General features: G+C 43.6%; 1 protein-coding gene across 1 annotated transcript in view; it reads left to right on the forward strand.

The window, feature by feature from the left end:
* tmtc3 (transmembrane O-mannosyltransferase targeting cadherins 3) overlaps nucleotides 1-18,872 on the forward strand; it is a 45,418-nt gene extending 26,546 nt beyond the window's left edge. Inside the window, exons 8-14 of the mRNA XM_080504893.1 lie at nucleotides 2,922-3,070; nucleotides 3,338-3,458; nucleotides 3,536-3,647; nucleotides 5,774-5,877; nucleotides 9,227-9,396; nucleotides 11,317-11,543; nucleotides 15,343-18,872. Coding sequence (XP_080361019.1) covers nucleotides 2,922-3,070; nucleotides 3,338-3,458; nucleotides 3,536-3,647; nucleotides 5,774-5,877; nucleotides 9,227-9,396; nucleotides 11,317-11,543; nucleotides 15,343-16,220 — 1,761 coding nt within the window. The 3' untranslated portion in view covers nucleotides 16,221-18,872. The remainder of the gene's footprint in view (nucleotides 1-2,921; nucleotides 3,071-3,337; nucleotides 3,459-3,535; nucleotides 3,648-5,773; nucleotides 5,878-9,226; nucleotides 9,397-11,316; nucleotides 11,544-15,342) is intronic.
* Nucleotides 18,873-19,515: the final 643 nt, after the last annotated feature.

The following is a 19,515-nucleotide window of genomic DNA, read 5'->3' on the forward strand; positions in this document are numbered from 1 at the left end:
TCAAAGACATGCTGTCAGGGTGAGTTTGTAAAAAGACCCATAATGGAGCAGCAATAGTTTTTTTTTGAACATTTCACTGTATTTCACTGAGGCTTCCATTAAAATGGGTTTTATGTTGAAATTGTAGTAATTGTTTGGTTTAGCGGAAGTATAGACATCACTATTCAAACAGTGACATTCATTTCCTGTTCACATGTTCACATTTATTTACGCCACAACAATATAAACATGGTGTCGCCCTACTTACACTTTCTCCTGAAGCAGGGTGGGCTCTGTCCGGTTGGACCCACTTATTGTGGGAGTCCCAGGTATCTGTTCCGCCTTCAGCTACTGCACAGGCGCCTGCCGTCTCCAGAGGTTCTCCACAATGACTCTTTAGTAGTTGGATGTATCGGCGGGGTCATGAGACAGAGTACAGGACGACTCCGGACAACTTTGTCACTTGTCGTGAGCAGAACCATCTGCAGCTCAACGGAGCTGGTGGTGGACCTGAGAGAGGCGGGGTGTCCCGGACTCATTCCACCATAGTGCACAACAGGGCGCCACAGGAGATCCTTCATTCCTGTGGCTATAAGACTCGAGAACACACTCCTTGTAAATATCATGTGTTGTGTTGCTTGTTCATGCTGCTCTGCTACGCCACCACTGCTGAGTTTAACTTTGTATGTGAGCAGTTCAATTAATAATACTTATTTAACTCTACTTAAACTGTTTCATGCTATGTGGAGTTTTGTCAAGGAATCTTGTCCAGGGATTAATAAAGTGATTGTGATTCTGAAAACCTTGTTTGATATCTTGTATAGAAGATGTCAAACATAGTTTGTCCTGTTCAGAGGTTAAATCGTGAGCTGTGAAATGGTGTTAGGGGAATATCAACAATCAATTACTCGTGTGATTTGTAACCAACTCTTTTTGCTTTGGAGAACACTCTTGTGAAAGTAAGATTACTTTTTGATTGGTCATCTTAGTGCATCTGTCTGGTTCGAAACAAATCTTTAATCCTTTTCCTTTTATACTTTGTGAAAACTACCAAGAGGATTCCAATTTCCGTCAGTTGGGGATTACCCTCCCCATTACTTTTCTAGATGGGGTTGTTTTTTGGGGAGTTTTATTGCTTTCTTGGTGACAATTATATCTCCTCAGATTTGGTTGAGTCACCTTTGCTGGCTGTCAAAAACTTAATAAAGAGAGACCACATATTACTATCCGTGCAAATGCTTTGATAAAACACGTTTGTTAAAGTGGTTCCTCATGTTAAATTGCTGTGGCACTGTCTAACAAGGAAATATTCAACACTGAAACAGTCATTTTGCTTTTGGATTGGTTGGTAGAATAGGCCAGATGGGTATTTTTATCTCATTTCTTCAGGTTAGGGTTAGTTTTTCTTGTTGGGCACAAGTTTACATTATACACAACATAAAGATTTAAGAACTTTTTTTTTTTTTTGGCTTTAATCATGTTTTTATATTAAAAAAAGAAAGAAACAATATTAGATATTTGGCCCGCGTAGAAGCGTAGTTAAACTGAAGCTTTTGAAGGGATGAATGGCAGATTGTTGGTGGTTGGACACAGAAACGAGCATCTGTTGGCCTCCGTTGTGCAACAGGTTCCTGGATCTCATTACTGAAAGGTCAGACAACTTCCTCACAGTGATGCACTAAAGCCCCGTGCTTCCGAAAGGAAAGCTCAATACGTGAAAATCTGATGCGTTTACTCCGGTTCGCGCAAACCATTTTGGGATACGTTGCATAACAATGCAATACCACATCAACCCATTTAAATCCACTGCCGGCTGTCTCACGGGGCGCATGAGACGCAGTGAAATAGTTTTGGATGACCGCAGTCTGCTGTAGAGCTTTTCCCACCTGAGTAAAGGCGACACATTAGAAATGAATCTCGTTATTGGCACAAGTATTGTGTAGTTGTGACGTCAGTACTGTAATATGGTTTCCAAAGTCCTCAAGCCCATATTTCAATGATTTGATTCCGTGTGTGGACGCTAAACCTATTCGATTTTTATATACTATTTATTTTATGAAGCAGTTGGACTTGTTGGGTATCTCTGTAAAATGCACCTACAATTGACCGTTGTATTTGGTGCTCTATAAATAAAGTTGATTTGAATAAAATTCCCAGCACAGGGATATATGTGGGCGATGCAGTGATACCACTCTTATAAAAGATGAGTACAAGTACTCTGACCAACCGTTGGCTACTTGCCAATACAGAGCACCAATCTGAGCAATATGAGCCTAATTAATACTCCATGCACAAATGATGTGTGAAGGCTATCCGTTGTCACGAACCACCTCCTCGCGGTTTATATTCGAATCATGTTTAGCGTTTACGTAGCATAGCCGGTGTGCGAGCACAAACTTCAGCATGTCGCGCGGCTCGGACTTGGGTGCTGAGCAGTTAAACTATCGAACGACGTCGGGCAAACTCTGCAGGTCCAAATGTCTCAACTGATTAAGTTGTTAGTGTTGTATGAACTAACTGTCACCTCCTCTACTCATTTTGGCTGAACATAATTTACAATCGGTCTTACTTTTGCCATTGTCATTAATGTTAAACAATCTCCAACCCGTGCTCTCTTGCTTACCTGCCTGCAACATTGTTGAGGTTGACGTCATGTAGTACTTGCCAGGTTGTATCGGGGAGCTTTTTTTGAGCACGAGCAATCCTGGGATCGGAGCTTCCCCAAAGTTAAACTGATCTATCAGCTCTCAAATGTCTGAGCACAGAATTGATAGCAGCCACTGTGTGACGCACACGCTCACCCAGTGACGGTGTGCCTGTCGATTCGATCAGATCCCAACTCTTTCTATCTTGAAGACCTTCGAGAACATGACTACTTTTATTTCATGAGCATCACTTTGTAAGCAGGTATACTGAATAGAAATGCTTCTTTTGTCTTTCAGGCCCTGTCCTTGATTGTTCTGCCTTTCATTCCGGCTTCCAACCTCTTCTTCCCCGTGGGTTTTGTCGTAGCAGAAAGAGTTCTCTATGTGCCCAGCATGGGCTTCTGTGTCCTTATTGCGCATGGATTCAAGATAGTCTCACATAAAGGGTGAGTCTCTTCCCGTATATCCTGTTTTTAGCTCTCGCAGTTATGCGTACATGTGAGGTCTAACCACGATCAACACCTCCAGCGTTTCGTCAGCACAAAAGCGGTGTTTGTAAACATGATTATTCAATTCGAAAGTGCTCGTTGCCTGTCCGGTGTGGTTTCTGGTTTCCTTACAAACGCACTAATGACACCAAAGAGCACTTTTAATGCCACATGAGCCGAGTCTCCAGTGTGATCATGAAATCAAGTGCCAACCTTTCTTGACAGGCAATTGAAGAAGATTTCCTGGCTGATGATCGGGGTGCTGCTCACAACACATGCAGTGAAAACCTTCAACAGAAACTGGGACTGGGAGTCCGAATATACTCTGTTCACGTCCGCACTGAAGGTGAGGTGGAACCGCAGGAGGCCGTGTGAATATCGGCTCTCCAGACCCTCCATTCACTGAACAGTTTGTCCCTCCAGGTGAACAAGAACAACGCCAAGTTGTGGAACAACGTCGGCCACGCTCTGGAGAACCAGCACAACTATGCGAGGGCACTGCGGTATTTTCTCCAGGCCACTCGTGTCCAACCAGGTAAACACGGTTCATTATGGATGTGTCTGTCAGGATTTCTTACCTGATGGGGCACCAGTAATGTTGGGTTTTGGGCACTTTGGCTATCGGTAATGATGAATAATTAGCAAAGATGGCTATTGATTACTGTAATCTTATATCCATCAGATGAAGTCGGGGCACCACATGTTTAACAGGGAAATGATACCCAATCAGTTGGAATTTGAATTAATAGTATAATTAATAATTATCAAAATGAATAGTAAAGCCTGAAGAATTTGCACGTTCTTGACACAGAAGAGTTTGAGCTTTTGCAGATTAATAGGACAACAAATGATTCCAAAAATTATATTTATATACAATGAAAACAAATAAAACGCAGATTCCAGTTACCTATATACAGTTTGGTGTGTGTATGCATGTGAGGGGTGGAGAGAGAGACATGTGGCGGAAGTAAAAAAGCAAATTCAAGTTGACCGTGTGTTCTGGAACCAAGGAGGACGTTAACGCCTGCTTTCTGAATACGTCTCTATTGAAAGCCAAGTAATAAAATGAGTTTATGTGAATGCAATTAGCTTTGTAAAATGTCTGGAGTCGTCAGATGGTGTTCAGTTACTGTGTGATGTTGTCTTTGTTGTGATGTGTGTAGGATTGCAAGTTAACGAAGCAACGATTAGCATAGATGCTGGTTTACAGGTTGAAAACAACTATCTACTACTAATCATTATCAATAGAACTTGATTACAAGTAAAAGCATAAAGACATCTTCATGAAGCATAATGTCTGAACTATTGAATGCAGAATTTTCTTTTTCACACAACTATATCATTATGATGTCATCTAAGCACCAAACCAACCAAAAACATTTGTCCAGGCAGTCATCCAAGCAAACTTTTTCATGTTTGTGGAAGTAATGGAGATCATACAAGGAAAAAATATTGTAAACCCGGTGTTAATTTAAATGTAGAGGAACAGAAAAAGCTGTAACTAAAAACAGAAGTAGTGATGCTATGTGAAAGAGAGGCAGCCATGGCTTTCAAATCACAAGCTGCATTCAACCAGTTCCAACTCCCATTAGATTTCATGGCTCAGCGCACTAAGGTGTTGACACTCCGCCAATATGAGGATGAGACTCACAATGTAATGATGAAATTTATAACAAACTCAAATTTTGGCTGATGTTTGCACAATGCACATTGTCAACAACAGATTGTAGCGTCCAAAAATCACTGCATGGAATTTGAGCTGAGCGTTCCAATGCTGGGAATACTGGGAGTGTAGCTCTGCTGGGAATAATGGGACTGCCATGGGGAATGAGAAAGTACAGAGATTTTTCTTTGAACAAGACATATGACAAATATGGTTATTCAATCCAACTTTATTTGTATAGCACATTTAACATTGATTCCTTTAACATTATTCAGATTAAACTAATAAAAAAAAATTTAAAAAAAGAAATTCCAACTATAATATGTATCTGGTGGGATGATTGTTTGAATGTCCTAAAATTAAGCTGAAAAAAAACCCAACAAGTTATTACAAAGTAATAATAATCTTTGTCAGAATTCACGTGAGTTCGGCGTCTTCTCATTTGCCCCTTTTTTCTTACATACTGTTAATCTTATATGCTGCTATTAGCAGTGTGATGTACCATTGTTCCATTCTATTTAATTTTTACCGCCACGTCACTGATGTGAACAGTGTGGCTGTTGGGCCCCATGGTGGCAGCACAACTGGTCTGAAGCTTGCAAAAAGAGGCTCTGTGCCACTTTGCTATTCTCAGTGAATTTCCAGATTCCATGGACCATTGACACCTCTCCACACGTAGTTGATAATCATACCGCCGATTTGTGATCCTTAAAGTTCTCATTTAAGCAACCTTTGCTGACTCTCTCAGTCTCTGTTTTCAGGAACTCTCATCAACACTTTTGCCGGTTCGCCTCCCGCGAGTGTTTCCCCGAGATTAACCAAAGTAAACACATTAACCCAGCGAGGATTTCCTGCTATGCTAATCTCTTCAGCTGGCCCCCGCTGAGTTCATTCAATCATTTACCCTCCTGACCAGCTCTCAGAAACGTTTGAAAACTCCTGCTATTTCCTGCTCTTTTGTCTTGCTTGAATAAATGTGTTCATCCCATCTGTCGCAGACGACATCGGCGCACACATGAACGTTGGAAGGACTTACAAGAACTTGAACAGGTCCAGAGAGGCAGAAGAGGCTTACCTGGTTGCTAAATCACTCATGCCACAGGTACCTCAGTCTGTCTTTCGTCCATCAGTATATCTTTCCAGCGAGCTGGGTCAGGCCGGGAGTTCAAAGATGGTGGCTTGATCATTCATCACCTGGGTTTTTGCTGGCACACGGTTCACCACCAAGTTTCGTTCAGGTCAAAGAGTTCAATACATTCGTTCAAAGTTCTGAAGTAGTCTCGGGTTGAACTCTATATCAGGAGACTATTTCTTTCTTTTAAATGGGAGTATGTGCCATTGATTGAGCAAAGTGGGTGCAGCCAACTTGAATTACGTTGGAGCTTTGGAGTGGTACGACTTTGTCCTACGCCAATAAATTAACACAACAAATAAACCTAGTTGTTGCATTGTGGGTGATTCCTGGCTAATCGTGGTCAGCATCTACCGAAAACAATCCAAGGAAGGGGATTAGGGAAATGGGTCATGTGCATGTCGGTTCATTGGTGTTTTTGTGGACTGGTTTCACCGAGGAGTTCCAACGCAACAAACCAACGACAACTTTATTGCCGCCTGTGATTGACGACCGGCCCAACTGCACATGCCTATAAATGTTCTCTCAATTCTCTCTCAGTGTGATCCACATCTGGAGATCCTCATCAGGAGGGAATGAAAATATGTCTGGTTTGATGGATTGTGTATGCATTGTTAAACTTATAGTATCGTTAACATGAGGAAGAGACGGCAGGGGGTTCCATTACTGTCCTAATATTAAGCCCCTTTTCCACCGCACAGAAAGTGCAGGAATGGACTGGTATAGTCCTTTAAGGTTCAGATTTTTTATATATATATATATTATGTATAATATATAATATTAAAAAAAATTTAAATTAAAAAAAAAAGTATGGATTTCCACCGCAAGAATTTGGGACCACTCCAAAGGTTGACACTTGTCCGTCGCCCTTCTGTTGGGGTCCTCAGGTCTGATTTTGAGGTGCCGTCTGCTGATTGGTCAGTGAGTTACTACACACCTTCAATATTTTAATATGTCTACTGTATGAATCCTCTGTTAACATATTCAGCTTCGCACCGGTTGGTTGTTTTTTATTTTTTGTTTGTCTGGTTTGTTTGTTTTTTTCCTTACTGTACAACTTTCACGTTGGTCCCAAAACAGCAGACGTGAGGCCGGGACGGAGACTGTCTGTCCTGGCAAACCCATGTGTGGACGCGGTCCGAGTCCACTTGTCGTGTCGCTGGCAACGCGACGATCATACTCTGACCGCGTCCACACACGGTGCCCCGGGACACAGGAACTGCCCTGACGTCTGTCCTGGCATCGCGTTCTCGCTTTCTGCCCCAACGGGAAAAAAAAGTTTCCTAAACAACTAGTGCTAAGCAGAGGATGTAAACAACAACAGAGGATTCATAAGGTCCACATTTGCCGCCCCGGCTGAGATTTCTGTTGCAACGTCGCATATCTGTGGAGCTCTAAAGCTCCACCTACGTTTTAATTGTAGTTTCTGTGGAGGGAACGCACCAGATCTGGCTCCGGTTACGCTTTGCCTTACTACTCCGTAACGCTCTGTTCCTTCTCTGGACTTTTTGTTGCGGTGGAAACGGGGCATTAGTGTTGTCTTGGTAAAACCTTGCATCCTTCACATTACAGGGCAGTAAACAAGTGAGAAATTAGCTCTCGGCACCAGAAATTTCTGTTGGATCTATTTTCCACTATCATTTTTTTTCCCCACGTTAATACATATATAGCAATAGTATTACATGCATTTTGCTACTTTAAGGTCCCATAGCATGCAATATTCACTTTCATTGATTTCTAACGGTACTATGTGTCCCATAGCCTGGCCCCAGAGGCCCCAGAAGTGAAGATGCTTTGTCATATGAATGTGTGCTCATACTGGCGACTCAGACCTTTTCCCTTCATGATGTCAGGCAGGGAAAGAATCCCCCCTCTTGTAGTAGTTATTCACGTTCACCCTCCCACAGGTGGATGAGCGCTGCCCTCTAAAATGACCAGCAGCAGCTGTTTTTTTCCTCATAAAGGCGACCAGAAAACAGACACAACTCATTAGTATTTAAAGGTACAGACACAGAACCAGTCTGTTCCCTGTAGCGCTCACTGTTCTGACTTTTCGACTGACTGATATTCAGGATCAAGGCAGGGTTTGGGGAAATACACTGCAATGTTGTTGATCGTCCGACACCTATGTGGAATAGTCGAAAAACTAACATGGGACTTATAACGGATGAACTAATTATGTTTTGCTATGCAAAATATTCAAGCGTTTTGGTATTGTGATATATACTCACAGAAACTGAACCACAACCATTGATTTAAGCTCAAGAGGAGCTACAGAATTTGGGTTTTAATGACCAGTAGAAAATGTAAACGAAATAGAAATGATATCAAGCAACGTTTCTCACCGTTGATGATTTAAGTGATCATCTTACCTGAAAAAATGTATCCAGAAAGTTTGGAGCACACATAACTTTGAAATCCTCCTCGGAATTATTCAGCTTTCAGCTTTTCTAAGACTTAAATACTGTGCCCTCATGTGCACTTGTAGTGCCGGACTGCCCTGCGAAGTGTATGAAATATGTCAAACTCTTAAGGGAGTTGCCCTGGTTTCCATATCTCCGTCTATCTGTCTCTCAAGGCAGCCTCTGGATTATGTCAAGGAAATTTACAGGATGAGTGCTATAAAGGGGGGGGGGGGCATATGCAGTAATTTTGTTAAACAAAAATAAAAACAAATTGATGTATAACGTGTAAAAATTTCCTTCCATGTTAAGTCAATATTATTATATCATATATTATATAAACCGTGTGATAACCGCAGGTACGAACCAAAGGGAAGAACCTGCGGAAAGTATAGACTCAACGTCACCATTTACTGTACAACATAGGTATAACATCAGTCTTACGTAATGGCGTTTTATAGTTGGCGTCAGGGAACACATTGACTCTGTGACTTTAAACAAAATGGACTGGTTCCAAATGACACTTGCACAATAGTCAGTGGGTGAAATTTAACGACACCATTGGTTTATTTAGTGGTTTTCCTGCTTTTATTGTTGGTGCACATCTATGTGGGCCACCACAGAAACAGGTCAAATGGATTACGCAGCATCAAACCCTGAAATTAAATTGGAGAGCTGACTCACTCTTTGGCCTTGTCTTTGGTTCACACTGAATCTAGAGCAGCGATAGTTTTGGAGGATTAAAGCTGCGCGAGCACTCGTGATGGCGACGATGACGAGAGCAGCTACGGCTCAATTCTTTATATCGCAGCAGAATTTAATCCGCTCTTTTGAAATTGCTCTGACGTTGCAAAACTAATGACCTGCCTGCTGTCCCCTCTCTCCCTCTCTCTCGCTCTCTCTTCCCACTCCCCAAGGTCATCCCAGGTAAGAAGTACGCCACACGCGTGGCCCCAAACCATCTCAACGTTTACATAAACCTGGCAAATCTGATCCGGGCCAACGACTCCCGGCTGGAGGAGGCCGACCAGCTCTACCGGCAAGCCATCAGCATGAGGCCGGACTTCAAACAAGCCTACATCAGCAGGCAAGACTTGTGGAGTTCCTCATCTTTGTCTCTGTCAGATTGCAAACTTTGTGCTTCCAAAACCAAAACTCGGCCTGACTCAAAACTTTAAGCTTTATATTTAAATGAACCACATGCCCTGAACACAAGTGTGCAGTCTGCAACCTTTTAGACCAAAAGAGCCATTTTCATGACTTTCCACCAAATAAAGCTTGTCTGGAGCAGCAGAGTATTCCAATGATCTTTAATTAAGAATAAAAGTCTTTAAAAAAATTGTTACGTATACCAAAAAAACCCAATAGATTTATAAAATGGATCTATGTAAATGTAATCTCTGCTGTTTTCGCCTCTTTCTGTTTTGAACATTTCCCAATGCTTAAAGCAGTTTCAGTTGTACACTACTAGCATATTTTTGTAGCTTTCCTTTTGGTCTTTTCTCTTTATTTTCTTCATTTCCATTTTCCTTTTTTTCTCTTTTCACAATTTTCTCTTTTTTCCCTTTTTGGTTTTCTTTTTCTACTTCTTCCTACATTTTTCCTTTATGTTTTTTAATCTTTTTTCTTAGTTTTTCTTTTTTTTCCCCATTTCCTCAAAGCTACAGCTGACTTAGCTGTTTTACCTTTATCTGTTTTGCGTCTGGAGATGAGCCCATTTTTGAAAAACAGCGTGGAATGTAAATAAAATGTTTATTTATGTGCCATACTCTGAAAACTGCAGGGAGCCGCTACAGTGGAGCTGGAGAGCATCATGTGGCAGACACCTGCTGGAGTACAAAAAGACAGAAAACAGTTCAGCGAAATGAATTTCTGAAAGCACGGGAGGCGAGAAATAAACTTGTGCAGTTGAAAAGTTAAAACGCCGCTTCAGACGTGTGGCTGCTGTGAGGGGGTGTGGCCTGGACGTCCGGCAGCTTCATATTGGAGTATGAACTGTCCTGCACAAAAAGCCTTATTTTCGGCAGCTGGCTGGCATCACTGTCGAATTTTTAAAAAAGGGGAGCATGCAGGGGCCTCAAGTCTTTGAGAGAGGTTGGCCATAAAGAGATTAAACACTGCGGGGGACAGATTCCCACCCCGTCTCACTCCCATTTGTCACGAGACGTCATCTGTCCCCATCTAATTCGCATGGTTTGGTTTGTTTACCAAAAATACAAAAATGTATACCGTATGGATTGGAAATTGGAAAACACATTCTGACTTTACTGATTATTGTATCCAATATAGCCACATTTTTTACATTCTGCCATGACGGCCATCAATTTGACTTTTTTGGGGTTTTTTTTGTTACTGTGTTCTTCTATAGTGCATCATTTGAGATGAGTTTCTAAACTCAAGGCCTGTTTATACAGCAACGTTTTCAAGTGAGAATGGAAATCTTGTGTTGCCCTTTTGGTGTTAGTTTACACAACAATGGTGGAACATGTAGAAAATGCTCCAACTCGATCTCCATGGAAATGGGGGGGAAAACACAACCTTTTGAAAATTCTCTGTCTCCGCGGCAGTGCAGCTCTTCTGAAAGCTTTTCGGGCTGTAGTGAATAGTTCTTCTGCAAGTAGATGGACGACAACAACAATGACGGCCTCCAGAGTGTCGTGACTCCCAGCTCACGTTCTCCTGGGACTTGGTAGTTTCGGAGACGAGTCACCCTTAATAGCAATCCAACTCGGCCTGTCCATGTCCTTGTACTCACCATTGTTAATGCTTATAGTGTATTGTTCCCTCCATGTATGTGTGTAAGGTTTCACTCCAAAAACAAACAGTAGCACCCACTAGTGGCCCAACATGAAAGCTGCGTCGTCTTCAGAACATCGAAACGAAAAGTCAAAAGGAATTCGTTTTCACTAAACAGAAGCGTGGCGACTCTATTCTACAGTTTGTAAAAGTAGTTTATTGGGTTTTTTTTTGCTGCATTAACTCCTGATTCGGGCTCCTCTTTTCTCAGAGGGGAGCTGCTTCTGAAGATGAACAAGCTGACTGAAGCCCGGGACGCCTACCTGCGAGCCCTGGAGCTGGACCACGCCAACGCCGACCTGTGGTACAACCTGGCCATCGTCAACATCGAGATGAAAGACCCGCCCGAAGCCCTGAAGAACTTCAACCACGCCCTGGAGCTCAGCCCGCGCCACAAGCTGGCGCTCTTCAACTCCGCACTGCTCATGCAGGAGTCCGGTGAGAGTTTGACTTCAGTCTCCACTCGCGAGCAGGGAGTCCTGCTCGTCACTTCTTCTCAGGCCTTTTCATAACAGCGAGGACACACAAAGGAAATAACCTGATATTACCTTTCGGGTGCGGGCCTGGATTCTAAGAATGAAAAGCTTCTGTTGAAACGAACCTTGTGTGCACCGGCGCGGCGTCCACGGCCAAGTTTCTGTCAGGTCACGCATCACTGACTCGCCGACAAAGAAAACATTTAATTAACAGTTTTATTTTCAGCAGGTTTAGGCGCTTTATGTTTCCTATTCCACCCATGGCCTTTGCTTTTGTAAATCTTCCTCCACTCAACCAGCAACACGTCCCCGGATAGGAACCGCAGAGGCCCACATCTGGGATGGCATTTGCTTCAAAGAGCTTTGACTAAACAAGCAAATACTTAGGGTAGAAATGAAGCGTGCGATCCTTTTCCTTTTGCGCCGGAGCTAAACTCCCCTCCCGTCAACACGTTGTCATGTCACTACAGGTGTAAAGGCTTTATTTTCTTCTCCTAATGTGACCTCCTTCGATCCAGGGGTTCTTAACCGCCTGTACACCAGATGTTGTGGTAAATAATGATTATTCTTTCACCAACACACCAAAACAATGCTTTTAGAATCAACACACAGACACACTGTCGCATGTGCTTGTGGCACAGCTGCTTTCACTACATCAGCTTGTCACTCTTCTTCTTCTTCAGCGCACACTTTAAATCATCCGTCTCTGAGATAACCAAGTTCAGCCGAGGGTCACCGAGCAATGTGCCACAGCACCACTGGACTGTGGTCAAACTCCAAACACACCACCGACTGGTTTTTCTTTTTGCCTTCCCTGAGAGGAACACCATCTGTGTTCCGTGTCCTCAAGCAGTTATTACTGTTGATTATAGAGCTTGTCCACTCTCAGGGGAGGGCATGTGCTGTTAAGACACAGGCCTCCTTTTTTAAGGCTAATTGTAGTGACCTGCTATTTAACAAGCCTAATAATTTCCACACGCTATTTTCACTCAGAAATCAAATCCCTACTAATGACAGGCTTCATATGCTCTGTTTATAAGCACGTAAAGCCCAACGAATTATCATTACCTCAGGACCAAATGCCGACATCCTGTGATCATACTAGTCCCGTGCGCATTTGCAGCTCAGGGTTTGAGGGGTATATTGGTTTTAAGATTAACAGCATTTTAGGTGCAAGTGCAGGAGTCGGTCTGCACACAGCAGGCGTACGGACCATTTGTGGAAACGAGAAAACGAGCCCAAGAAGAAAAGAGGGGAGTTTCAGAAGACACTCTGATGGATTACAGAAACCCTTTTTCTTGGCATCTCGATTCTTTCAACAGGCCTCATACGACCCGTTATTACAACAACTATCATGGACGTGTCGACAATGGATGTTGCGACATGCACAGACTTGAAATCCCATTTGGGCTGTAATGTCTGTAAATTCGAGTAAAATACAGGCTTCGCTTTATCCCCTGCAGATACACTGCAAAACAAGAGCGACGTGGAGGGTGTTTCACATATTATACCAGAGATCTGCAGGTAATACTAATCGTCTGTGAAAAGTACAATGAAATTGTACTTTCTGAGGCCGCGACAACATTTCAAGTCAAAATGTTGTTTTTGAAAGTGACATTTTTTTTTTGCCCGCATCATTTGATTCTAAGTTGCGTAAAGTTCTTCGACCAGAATCCTCACGGAAAAAAATTTAAAATACAGGAGCCAGTTTTAGTTGTTGATGTACAATTCTAATATGTCGTCAAAGCCGTTCTCAAGGAAATTCCTTATTACACTCATACAAACGCGTATTTCCAGCATTTAGATTTCACCAAAGATCGCCAGGCTTGTTGACATAATCTCAAACTCCCGACGATTCCCAAAGCATTGTACCTTTGATGGGAAGTACATGTTACAGATTCTTTTCTGATCATCTTATCTTTGTCCTCCATTCTCATGCACGATTTGAACTTAAGCCGCTGTCTAGATACGAGCGCATCGAGCCGTACGATTGGCCGATTAGCTGTCGGCATTAACTGTGGAGAGATTTATGCTCCCAACACCAGATTACGTTGTCATGAATGGCCACGTTTTTCTTATCTGCGGCAAAAAGATCGCTGCCTCACTTAAAGTTCAACTTGACTCGGGTTTGAAGGCTAGAGGTCAAAGGTCACAGCGACCCCCACATGTGTCCCATGATCATGTTTTCAACCAACCAAAACCTCAAAAGCCCCTCAAGGCAGAGGTCACAAAATTAGGATTTCTTTAACAGATTGTTGGCAGTTTTTCGTTCCAAATGATGACGACATGGCGGTCTGCCAGGGCCTTTGGTCAGTAAGTTTGTGTCTCTGTGCAAATGTCACATTGAATTTACCGGAAACTTTGTGTCGGAATCACAAATTGTCACAGACTCTTGAGTCGGGTGGACTTCGGCAACTACGGTGAATATTGCTCAGCCCGCAGTGGCTAACACTTTTAAGCACTGTACTCGTCGTCACGGTGACGACCGTCAGTTGTGATTGTGTTGGTCAGTGGACAAAGAGAAGGCGCTCTGTCCAGACCAAACCTTTGGAGAGTTGTCTTCTGTTTTTCCACGAACGGCCAGGACAACAGCTCCCCGAGGAGCTATGTGCAAGTGTTTGGCGGTCAGAGGTCAAAGGTGAAGGTCACTGCAGCCTCGCTCATTCTTGTAAAGGTGATAATGATGGAACGCCTTGAAAGAGTTCATTTAAATTTGGTGCACATGTTGGGTCATGCTCAACAGCGACCTGAGGAGGTTCCCGTTGTAAAAAGACGATGCCGCTTTGACTTTAAACTTGGCACAAAGTTATTATTAAAAGGAAAGGCTCCGGTTCCCCATCTTATTTTTTAATAATACACCTGGGCCAACTTTATGACTCGCACTTTACAAGTCAGGACAGACATTAATGTCTGGTGGATCTTTGATGGTTCATGAATGTGTCCAACCTCGAATTTTTGACTTTTGCTCCGTCGGTGGACTTGGTCTCCTTTTGACACGTGGTTGTGGGTTGGATTCCCATCATGAATCGACATGTCCTAGAGTAACTACAAACTGCTCCCAATAAAATATAGTGTAAAGTAGGGGTCAAAGGTTACACCTATGGGGCAAAACTGGCCCGCAAGAGACTCCAATGCAGCCCTCCAAATCACAGAGAAAACATTGATTTTGTATTTATTTTTTTTAAGCTTATTTCTTGCAGGTATTGGACACTGCGCGACACTGAGACCTTTCAGTTTAAACCTTGGACATTTTTCTTTGTTGTGGTGCAGCGTATACGTGATTAAATTGTCTGTATTTCCATTAAACCAGACGGTTGCCACTGTAAATGACAACAATCTCAACATGAAGCCAATTTTAGTGAATCCTCTGCTGCATAAAATGTCGTAAAATGACCCAAAAACTTCTCCTACATGTCGTTTTTAACAAACTCGCTCTGACAGCATGGCTTGGAGGCTAATGCTAGTTCGCTAGCTTTCAATCCAGCATTACCGACATCTCAGCTCAGGTCTCAGTGCTGTGTTGGTAAAATTTTTTATTAAACATTTTTTTTATTGTCTTTGAGTGTTTTACAATTTGCTTGGTGCAGATTGGAGCCTCTTGCAGGCCGCTATTGGTCCACGGACCTTATGTTTGCCGGCTCTAATTCAATGGCTTCTCGGAGAGAGAAAGTGTTGATAATCCTGATTGAAAACCAGCAGACGTGGTTTTAAATGACTTGTATGTGTGTGTGTGTGTGTGTGTGTGTGTCTGCCTCCAACAGGTGAGCCAAAGTTCTGGCCCGAAGCCAACCGTCGATTCCTCGCCTACGTGGAGGAGGAGCCCGACGACGCTAACGGCTACTTCAACCTGGGCATGCTGGCCATGGACGCCAACGAGAACGCCGCGGCCGAGCGCTGGATGCGCAAGGCCATCAGCCTGCAGGCGGGCTTCCGCAGCGCTCTGTTCAACCTGGCGCTGCTTTACTCGCAGTCCAAGCGGGAGATCGACGCGCTGCCCGTGCTGGACGAGCTGCTGCGCCACCACCCGGAGCACATCAAAGGCCTCATCCTGAAGGGCGACATCCTCATGAACCACAAGAAGGACACGCGCGGCGCCAAGACCTGCTTCGAGCGCATCCTGCGCATGGACCCCGCCAACGTCCAGGGCAAGCACAACCTGTGCGTGGTCTACTTCGAGGAGCGCGACTTGCCGCGGGCCGAGCGCTGCCTGGAAGAGACGCTGGCCATGGCGCCCAACGAGGAGTACGTCCGCCGCCACCTGAGCATCGTGCGGAGCAAGATGGCCGCCATGAGCGCGGCGGGGCAACCGATCGGCGCAGCAGAGGGAGCCACAGCGGCAGCCAAAGAGGAGAGCCCCGGCAGAGTTGAAGAGGTGGCCAAAGAGGTCGGCCGGGGCGGAGAGGAAGGGAGGGGCGGCGAGGCGGCTGGAAGGAGGGCTGGGAATGAGAAGAATGTGCGGAAATCCTCTGCAGAGAGGCTTCAGGGGGCGGACGGGGACCAGGCAGAGTCTGCCGACAGCAGCCAGCCTGACAAACGGACTAAGGGCAAGTCCACTAAAGACATCAAAGACATCGAGGAGAAAAGAGCCGCCGCCTTGAAGAGACTGGAGGAGATTGAGCGCATCCTGAGCGGGGATTGACACTGTTGGGACTTTTTACCGGGACTACTTTTTGTAGAGCTCTTTGATTAAGACTACATTCCCCTCCCCCATTTAGAAACGCGTATTCTTAACCACTTCATTTCATGACTTTGATCGCTCCACGCGGCTGCAGAGAACGGCCCTAATCGCATCAAGAAGGGAAATGCCGATCTGCACATGAAATCCATGTAACAATAAGCACAAAGCCAATTTGGGATGATCTATTTAAAGCCGATTGCTGCTCGTGTGTGTGTGTGTTCCATTTTAATGTGACTTCACATATCGTGCATCCACAGTTGCTATCTTTTGTTTTGTTTTGCTTTTACATGTGTAGTCATTGTTTATCACTGGATTTTCTTTCTCTGCAAGATGTGACTCACTCCGGCGTTATTGTTTCTTTAAAAAAAGAATGATTGTGTCGCAGACAATTAAAGGAAGTGGCACCACCCCCCCTCCGCCCCTCAACAGATTTCCTCAAGGTAGGATCGCATCTGTAGCACCGATATGAAACCTCACACACACACACACACACACACACACACACACACAAGCCTCTAATCATTATTGATCTCGCTCGCTGCTTCCTCCCACTACGTCACCGGCCCCGGCAGCGCTTCACATTTCACTGCGAATCCATTTAAAGACGTTTATCTCATTTCCATTTGTCACATTAACCCCTCCTGCCCTCGCAGCCTCCTCCTTGTTTTTTCCTGATGAACAGCTCTCACACATAATCCACCCACTGGGGAGAACACGCTCCTTGTTTTCGATTGTCTATTTTCGACGGCGACGTGTTCACCAAGGCTCCTTCTTCGCAGGGCGGTGGGGGTTGATCACGGCACAATTGCAGAGAATAGACTATGAACAGTCCCCGACATCCTGCAAGATCATGTTGATTTGACTCGAGAGGCGGTTCTACATTTTCACCTCTTTTTTTTTTGTTGTTGGGCGAAACAGCTGAGGATCAAACATTGTTCTGCGCGTAGACACTACTGCACTGTTGTGTCAGACAACCAGCAAACAAATTGAGGTTAGAAAAGGAATAATGTGCGGAACGGTTCCAATTTCCTCGGGCCTGTTTCTCTCGCTTCCCCCGTCTACGCCGCAGTACAAACCCGTCACGCGAATGGCCGCCATCCAAGACGTCTGATGATTGCTCAGAATCCTCCACTCCGATTACGAACAAACGAGTCCAGAAATACCTCCAGCAGCCGCTGACTTTTAATGCGGGCGACCCTGTGATCATATCTGCGAGGCCAGTCAGTAGCATTCGATTCTTTGCGCTCTTTTACGGTCACAGCTTCACAGCCGGCGTGATGAAAAGGCCTCTGTAGTTCGCCGTCGCTCTGCGTAGCAATCTGGTTTTTGCCCACTAGTGTGTCTGTACATACATTTGCAACGGTACTGTATCCAGTGTTATTTATTGCTCTCGTATGAACTGCTAATGCTGTCTGTTTTTACCACTTTCAGTATGCTTTAACTTTACTGTATATTATCCTTCACTTATTTTCAGTGCTTGTGAAAAATGTCTCAGTGCAGAAGAGGATAATGGCCACATTAATATTCATATGCAACTCACAGAAAAGTCAGAACTCTGAGATTTAAGTAGGAAATCTATTTTCAAAAATAGAGCCTCGGGATTTTGACTTTCATCTTGGGAGAAGTCGGAGTTCAGTGAAAATGTCAACTCTTAAAAAGGAAAAGAATGTATCAGAATTCTGAGGGAAAGGGTAAGAAATAACTGAAAAGTCATCATTCTCGATTTGGTTTTGAATTCTGAACTTGATCTAGGAATTCCAAATACGCGAACTCACAATTCTGGCCTTTTTTCTCAGAATTAAAAAATAAACAAATTTACATTCTGACTTTTATAGTGTGGGTATAATGTAAACGTTAAAAAATAAATATAAAAATTGAGATTTAAATAGAAATAATTTGCTCTCCTTAAAATCAATTAATCGACTTATTACATGAGAGTTAAGTATTCGGTTAGAAAGCCTCACAATGCTGACTTTCTTTGGAAATTAATGAAAGTCATCATTCTCAATTTGTTTTTTTGTTTTTTTCAGTCTCCGATTTCAGAGAGGGCTCTCTTTTTTCTTTTTCTTTTTAAAGAACATAATGTTGAACTAAGTCTGAATTTTCTGAAAATTACAAATTTCAAGAAAAAAACATTCTGATTTTTTTTTTTTATTCTGATCAACTTTAGAGGGAAAAGTCAAAACTTTTCCAAAGTCTTTTAATGTGAAGATTGTGGGAGATAAATGTAAAAAAAAAAAAAAGAAGAAACATTTTAAGTATACAGAGAAGAAAAACATTCAATTATTACTTCAATACTGGAATTTCAACAAGTAAAAGATTTTAATTCTGAGACTAAGAATTCTCAGGGTGAAAGTCAGAATACTTCCCTAAATCTCAGAATTTGTGAGATGACCTTTTGCTCAGACATCAGAAACTGAAGTGCGAATGTCTGAATCCTCTTCCGGAGGAGTTGTCTTTCGTTAAATGTGTACGAAATGCTGGCCTGTTCGCCTCGGGCCAGGAGAAGCTCCCGACCAGGAAATGTCCAGCGTGCCACATTTTCATCTCCCCTCATTCTGCCAAGCGCCTGAACTTGTTTTGTACCGTTTAGTTTTTATGCAATAGCCCTGGGTGGTGGTGAACGGTGGGGTGGGAGTGAGGTTTTATTAAATAAAGTGAGATTACAACTCATGGTCTCGGCTCTGGTTGTGTACGTTGGGCCGGTCGTGGCAGGTGCCGCCTGCGGGGCTCCGCTCGCCCCGTGTGCAGATCGCTGCCGTCAACAACGTTTGGGGGGGAGACGGTGCTCCAGTGGTCCTGTTCATCGTTCCCATCGTGCCATCCCTCGCTGAGCAGGATGTTCAGCCCAGTGCCAATCCAATTTAGGTTCCCAAATTAAGTTCCACATTTGAACCCAATGTACAAAAACTATGATGTCATTAGTCCCTCTGGAAACTTCAATGCAGCTTGTAATGTAGTTTGCGAATGCACGACATCTGTTTACGGCGAGTTTCCTTTCGTCCACTTCGCTGATGCTGGAAATGTCAAGAAATTGATCTCATTTCCGTGCAGTCGGGCACCATGGTGCTCTCTTCACAATGGAATCTAGGAATCGAAGCACTGCTTCCAGGCAGCAAGAGTTCAGAGGATTATTTAAAAAGTTTGTGTTTTATACTTGCAGCATGGCGAGGCTCTGATCATTTACTGTCTTCTCAAGGTTTATTTCAAGCCAAATGACAACTGCAAGCTCCATGTTTCTTCAAATTAAAATTTT

Source organism: Blennius ocellaris, assembly GCF_963422515.1.
Source record: "Blennius ocellaris genome assembly, chromosome: 11".
NCBI lineage: Eukaryota > Metazoa > Chordata > Actinopteri > Blenniiformes > Blenniidae > Blennius > Blennius ocellaris.